Below are 7,500 nucleotides of genomic sequence, written 5' to 3'. Positions count from 1 at the left end.
ACAGTTCTCCCTGTTTAAGACACACACAGTATCTCTACTTGTCCTCCTCTTCCCTCTCCCCCTCTCCCCTCTCTCCCTCCACTCTCTCACCCGGGCTCCTCAGCTTGGTCTGGCTGGTGGATCGGGAGAGCGGGAGGCTCTGTCGAAGCCGGTTCGTCCGGTTGAATCCGATGGGAATGTCGGCCTCAGACATGGTCTCTAGGGATTCAGCAGAGGCGAAGGAGCGCTTGCTGGCCTGGTCCGCCAGCCCAGACTGGGTGCTCTGGGAGTGCCTGGGGCTGCGGGCCTGCTATGGGATCACACAGCAGGATCACAATCAGTGACATCACACACACACACACACACCCAGTGACATCAAACACACACACTCAGTGACATCAAGCACATACACAGCGACATCAAACACACACACAGTGACATCACACACACAAACACACACAGTGACATCACACACACACACACACACACACAGTGACATCGAACGCACACACAGTGACATCAAACACACACAGACAGTGACATCCTATACAAACACAGTGACATCAAACACACACACACTGACACACACATACTGACACACACACACACACACACACACGTTTGTTTATAGGGTTCTTGCTGACTCATTTGGTCTTGGAAATCGCACACACAAATCAATGCGCCATACTCACCTTAAAGCTCCAGTAGTTGGGTTGCTGCTGGAGAGGAGAGAGGGGAGAGAGAGGAAAAGAGAGAGAGAGAGAGCGAGAGAGAGAGAGGAAGAGAGAGAGACAGAGAGAGAGAGAGAGAGAGAGAGAGAGAGACAGAGAGACAGAGAGAGAGAGGGAGAGACAATGTTGCATTTCTGAAGCATAGGAAAGTAAACTCCACTCAAAAACAGCAGCCCAGTGAAGCCACAGTGTAATGAATTGGCATCCCAGTCCGTCGACTCAGATGGAGAGACGAGGGTACAAACCACGAACCACACACCACACGGCTCCAAGAAGAAAGTCCTGAAGGGCAGGCTCTGTGCTGGAGCCAGTGTTATGAACTCCTCAGCTGCTAGTAGGAGATTCAATACACTATGAGAACACTCTCTCTGACCAAGAGTCTTAATCACTGCACTGACAACTCTTACAAAGGGTTATAGCAGTATTTTATAGCATGTTCTACTACACATTTACCATTGTTTGCCATGTACACGCTTTACCAGACCTCTCTGTGCTTTACAATGCTTCCCTATGCTTTACCAGTCCTCTCTGTGCTTTACAATGCTTCCCTATGCTTTACCAGACCACTCTGTGCTTTACAATGCTTCCCTATGCTTTACCAGACCTCTCTGTGCTTTACAATGCTTCCCTATGCTTTACCAGACCTCTCTGTGCTTTACAATGCTTCCCTATGCTTTACCAGACCTCTCTGTGCTTTACAATGCTTCCCTATGCTTTACCAGTCCTCTCTGTGCTTTACAATGCTTCCCTATGCTTTACCAGACCTCTCTGTGCTTTACAATGCTTCCCTATGCTTTACCAGACCTCTCTGTGCTTTACAATGCTAGCCTATGCTTTACAAGACCTCTCTGTGCTTTACAATGCTTCCCTATGCTTTACCAGACCTCTCTGTGCTTTACAATGCTTCCCTATGCTTTACCAGACCTCTCTGTGCTTTACAATGCTAGCTTATGCTTTACAAGCCCTCTCTCTTTACTCACTGACTGCTTGACTGACTGCTTGACTGGCTGAGTCTCAGTGGAGTGACAGGTGAATAGTTGAACTCAACTCTTCAAAAGATAATAATAATAAGAACAATAATAATATTAGTAATAGTAAAACAACATTGCAGATTGCAGCATGTCCTCATAGCCATGTTGTATTGCATTGCACTACAGCAGAGCTTAGCTGAGCCGACACACACAGGGCAGTGCAGGCAATCCCTACCTGCAGCTACACCAGCACCACACATTCGATGCTGCATCACTCTTTTTAAGGTAGCCCAGAGCTGGCTCACCTCCTGGGCTTTGTGGCTTCAGTACATGGAAGGGTCCACCTTAAATATTCCTTATCATTTTCCTCTGTGTAAATCTCACAATATCAGCAGCAGCCTGCAAAGACCCTGACATTGCTCTGCCTCTCTCCCTCCCTCCCTCCCTGTCTCGTTCAGCTCCGATCGTCAAGTAATTATTTCTCATGATTTTTTCTGTGATGATTTTCTTTTTTAATAGTTTCACTGGGATTTCATCGATGTCGTGATGTCACTGTATGTTCATCTATGTCCTGTCCACTCCCCGCAGTGTCAGACAGAGGTTGTTAAAAGCAGTATTGCATTCTCCAGATAGTGATGTATCTATCTCTCTCTCACTCTCTCTGTACCTTCATTACATGCCACTGCTCCCCCTCCCTCCCTCCCTCCCTCCCTTTCTCAAACCTGACCTTTGCAAGCTGATAGCACTGATTTACTTATAAGACACAGGGTTGCCTTGACAACGAAGACTCTTTCTCTCTGTCTGAACATGCAGTACTTTTGTGTGGCAGAGACGGTGAAGGACCGCGCCGGTCATGTAGAGAGAGAAAGAGAGCGAGTAATGGAAAGAGGGAGAGAGAGAGAGGGGCAGAGACGGTGAAGGACCGCGCCGGTCATGTAGAGAGAGAAAGAGAGCGAGTAATGGAAAGAGGGAGAGAGAGAGAGAGGGCAGAGACGGTGAAGGACCGCGCCGGTCATGTAAAGAGAGAAAGAGAGCGAGTAATGGAAAGAGGCAGAGAGAGAGGGGCAGAGACGGTGAAGGACCGCGCCGGTCATGTAGAGAGAGAAAGAGAGCGAGTAATGGAAAGAGGCAGAGAGAGAGAGGGGCAGAGACGGTGAAGGACCGCGCCGGTCATGTAGAGAGAGAAAGAGAGCGAGTAATGGAAAGAGGGAGAGAGAGAGAGGGGCAGAGACGGTGAAGGACCGCGCCGGTCATGCAGAGAGAGAAAGAGAGCGAGTAATGGAAAGAGGGAGAGAGAGAGAGGGGCAAAGCATAGGGAAGCATTGTAAAGCACAGAGAGGTGTGGTAAAGCATAGGGAAGCATTGTAAAGCACAGAGAGGTGTGGTAAAGCATAGAGAAGCATTGTAAAGCACAGAGAGGTCTGGTAAAGCATATTAAAAAACATGGCAAACCAGGATGAGCTATGGTAAACAAACAAGGTCCTATTGGAAGTGACTCTGCAGCAGCAGTTGTTGGATAAAAGTGTCTGCTTTATAATAATGAATCATTTTTCAAAGGGCACTCCCTCCCTCAGTGTGTTAGTCAGGTACCTGCTCTCGCACCCTGTCCTGCTGGACCCTCATGCCCCCTGCTGGTGAGCCCTGGTGGTGCGGGGGCAGGAAGGATTCTCTCCTGGGCAGACCGCTGACTGCCTCCAGGCTCTGGACTCGCTCGGGCGTGTGCACCAGCCCCGCGCTGGAGAAGCGCCGCACAGCCCCCCCGCTCCCCAGCGTCCTGAACTCCCGCGGGTACTCGGCGTCGTCTGTCGAGATCATGTGTGCGCCAGGATGCTCGGGGTCTGTGCGGGACACACGCACACGCACACCATTTAATACACATATAGAGTATCATACAAGGCACTGTGTGCAGTATCTTTAGAATATTGTACAGGGTGCTTGACTCAGTCTCTTCTAGTTTCAATAACACTGATGAAGGCACTAGAGTCCAAACGCTGGTCTGCTTGACTCAGTCTCTCCTAGTTTCAATAACACTGATGAAGGCACTGGAGCCCAAACGCTGGTCTGCTTGACTCTAGTTTCTACCATCTATCTATCTATATATCTATCTATCTAGCTATCTATCTATCAGCCAGTAAACACACATGATACATAATTAACAGTTTGCTGTTTTACATATTCACTGTTAATCCATGAATAAGTTTCACATAACATTAAAAATGTAAGCTCTCTAATCGTCTTTATCCTGAGATGAATGATTACAGCAGTAAGGTTTCTGGTTGATTAATCTTTCTGCTGTGGTTTAATGAGCTCTGGTTTCATTTTTGTCTTGAGAAGCCTGTTTGGATTAATGAATTAGAGTTTGCAGTTCATCAAATCTTTCTCCTCACTTCAGTGTGCAGTACTGAGATTGTATCTGTCTCTGTAACTGTAGTTTGCCCATCGGCACCCTTCAATATTTGAATATGACTAACACTAACTTAATAAAGACAGAAATTGCGACTGGAAGTCTTCCTCTGTGTTTCAATAGGATGTCAATTCAAACACACTCTGTTTTTCTTTCTCAGAATCTATTTGAATCTCTGTACCTTTGAAAGAAATTTTTTTTTTAGAGCACCAGGGAAAATATCTTCACTGTGTTTTTGCAGAGAGAACGCAAGACGTATGTTTGTCTGTCTCTCTCTCTCTCTCTCTCTCTCTCTCTCTCTCTCTCTCTCTCTCTCTCTCTCTCTCTCTCTCTCTCTCTCTCTCTCTCTCTCTCACTCTATCACTCAGATCTGTCTCTCCAATTCACTCGTCTTTATTGGCATCACAAACTATGCAAATCCTGCCAGACCCAGAATATCCGACACACAGAGAAGCACGCGTGAGCTGGCAGTGCAGTCATTTCCCTTTCCTCTCTCTCTCGCTCTCTCTCTTGCTTCAAACTCAGTCTGAATGATCGTTATCGACATGACGACTCACACAAGCATTGCCCAAGGTTTAGTGCCAAAAACATGCAACAGAATTACAAAATAAATAAATAGTTGTAGGAACAGTCTCCTCTCTCTTTCTCCTCTCCCCTCTCTCACCTTGTTCTTTCTCAGTCTCCTCTGTCTTTCTCCTCTCCCCTCTCTCATCTCGTTCTTTCTCAGTCTCCTCTGTCTTTCTCCTCTCCCCTCTCTCATCTCGTTCTTTCTCAGTCTCCTCTCTCTTTCTCCTCTCCCCTCTCTCATCTCGTTCTTTCTCAGTCTCCTCTGTCTTTCTCCTCTCCCCTCTCTCACCTTGTTCTTTCTCAGTCTCCTCTGTCTTTCTCCTCTCCCCTCTCTCACCTCGTTCTTTCTCAGTCTCCTCTCTCTTTCTCCTCTCCCCTCTCTCATCTCGTTCTTTCTCAGTCTCCTCTGTCTTTCTCCTCTCCCCTCTCTCATCTCGTTCTTTCTCAGTCTCCTCTCTCTTTCTCCTCTCCCCTCTCTCATCTCGTTCTTTCTCAGTCTCCTCTGTCTTTCTCCTCTCCCCTCTCTCACCTTGTTCTTTCTCAGTCTCCTCTGTCTTTCTCCTCTCCCCTCTCTCATCTCGTTCTTTCTCAGTCTCCTCTCTCTTTCTCCTCTCCCCTCTCTCATCTCGTTCTTTCTCAGTCTCCTCTCTCTTTCTCCTCTCCCCTCTCTCACCTTGTTCTTTCTCAGTCTCCTCTCTCTTTCTCCTCTCCCCTCTCTCATCTCGTTCTTTCTCAGTCTCCTCTCTCTTTCTCCTCTCCCCTCTCTCACCTTGTTCTTTCTCAGTCTCCTCTGTCTTTCTCCTCTCCCCTCTCTCACCTTGTTCTTTCTCAGTCTCCTCTCTCTTTCTCCTCTCCCCTCTCTCACCTCATTCTTTCTCAGTCTCCTCTGTCTTTCTCCTCTCCCCTCTCTCACCTTGTTCTTTCTCAGTCTCCTCTCTCTTTCTCCTCTCCCCTCTCTCACCTCGTTCTTTCTCAGTCTCCTCTGTCTTTCTCCTCTCCCCTCTCTCTCCTCCCAGTAACTGCACTCATTTTGTCAAGTATGTCTCGAAGAATCAAATTCACAGTGAAGGTCTGTCTGTCGGTGTATATCACAAAGTCCCTTTCGGGCAATTAAACCCTCCCCTCCCCTCCGTCTCTCGCACCCGTGTCTCCCCCCAATGAGGGAGAACTCAGCCTCTCTCTGTGTGAGATATTCCTGCGCTGTGTTCACACAATTAGAAATCTCGCTCCAGAAATCAAGGGGAAGATTTTAAAGTACTGGTCAGATATTCTATGGTAAACTGTTAAAAAGGTTATTGCACTTTGCTGAGCTTTGCTAAACTTTCGCTGCGGTTTAAAATGGACAAAGTGCCTGCGTGTCAGTGGACCAGCCTGTGTGACCCTACAAGTCCAAGTGCTTCAGGAAGCTGTGCCTCTCAAACCTTGGCATCAAAGTTTAATAACATCAGCAATAAAATATTCACTGCCCATTACGTTCTAATTAGACATCTTCACACAATCTGTGACAGGTAAGCACACTGACAGCTGCCTCCAGTCCAGGGCAGGCTTGAGGCATGGAGACTGAACTGCTCCCTCCTTCCCTCAATCTCCCCTAAGAGAATCTATCAATAAATGAAGCAATCTACATATCAGTCTATCAATCTCTTTCTCTCTCTCTCTCTCTCTACCTGTCTATGTAACACAGGCGATCCTGCTTGTTTCTGCAATGCATTTCCCTCTCCATGCTGTGAGTGGCTTTGCTTTGGCTTTGCTTCACTCGAAATCCCCAGCGTGGCTCTCGTTGCTATCAGTGTGCTGCCACGGATATAATGCCAGATTCACAGTGCTTGCAAAAGCAATGGAGGGAAAACTGCCTTGCAAATCTGTCCATCATTTCAAAATTGATGCACTACCCCCAGTTTCCCAGAGTGCTGCCTGCCTGTGTGTGTGTGTGCCCCCTCCGCGACACACCAGATGCCTCTGCTCCTCAGTCCCATATGCTCACGACAATGAACACCTGCTCGCCTCTTCAGCGGTGCCCCCGAATCTCATAACTTTAAACTAATGTGTGTTAGAGGAATAAACAAACACACAGAGATATACACAAAGAGACTGACGTGCACACACACACAAACTTACAGGCACACACACACACACACACACACACACACACAACACACAGGCACACACACATACAGACACTGACACACACACACTGACACACACACACACACAAACTGCAGGCACACACACACACACACACACACACACACACACACAAACATACAGGCACACACACACACACACACTGACACACACACACACACACACACACACACACACACACATACACACACACACACACACACACACACACACACAAACTTACAGGCACACACACACACACACACACACACACACACACACACACACACACACACACACACACACACACACACACACACACACACACACACACACACACACACACACACACACACACACACACACACACACACACACACACACTTACACACACACACACACACACACACACACACACACACACACACACACACACACACACACTGACACACACACACACACACAAACATACAGGCACACACACACACACACACACACACACATATTACTCTCTCGTTTTCAGCACTAATCTCTGTGTAGTCTCAGTGTGGTGGCAGGAAGGCTCCCTTCCCTCCCTGCATGAATATCTAATCCTGCTGTCCGTGCGGAGCTGTTGAGAACGACAGCGTGTTTTTCAGGGATCCTCTGTCACAGATTAGCTCCGCATGACGGCCTGCCTGTCTGCTGCGGGCCAGATAAGAGCAGCGGCCAAGAGGGCTTTACA

At 47.8% G+C, this 7,500-nt stretch overlaps 1 protein-coding gene across 1 annotated transcript in view; it reads right to left on the bottom strand.

Annotated features, from left to right (window-relative positions):
* The window catches only part of LOC121301748 (SRC kinase signaling inhibitor 1-like), a 28,759-nt gene that overhangs the window by 16,647 nt on the left and 4,612 nt on the right, over window positions 1–7,500 (bottom strand). The window contains exons 2-4 of the mRNA XM_041231345.1: window positions 3,272–3,519; window positions 672–698; window positions 91–286 (exon numbers count right to left, since the gene is read on the bottom strand). Of these exons, the coding sequence (XP_041087279.1) occupies window positions 91–286; window positions 672–698; window positions 3,272–3,519 (471 nt within the window). The remainder of the gene's footprint in view (window positions 1–90; window positions 287–671; window positions 699–3,271; window positions 3,520–7,500) is intronic.

Source organism: Polyodon spathula, chromosome 28 (genome assembly GCF_017654505.1).
Source record: "Polyodon spathula isolate WHYD16114869_AA chromosome 28, ASM1765450v1, whole genome shotgun sequence".
Taxonomy (NCBI): Eukaryota; Metazoa; Chordata; class Actinopteri; order Acipenseriformes; family Polyodontidae; genus Polyodon; species Polyodon spathula.
The sequence above is the reverse complement of the archived record's forward strand: the minus strand, read 5'-3'. Positions and strand labels throughout refer to the sequence as shown.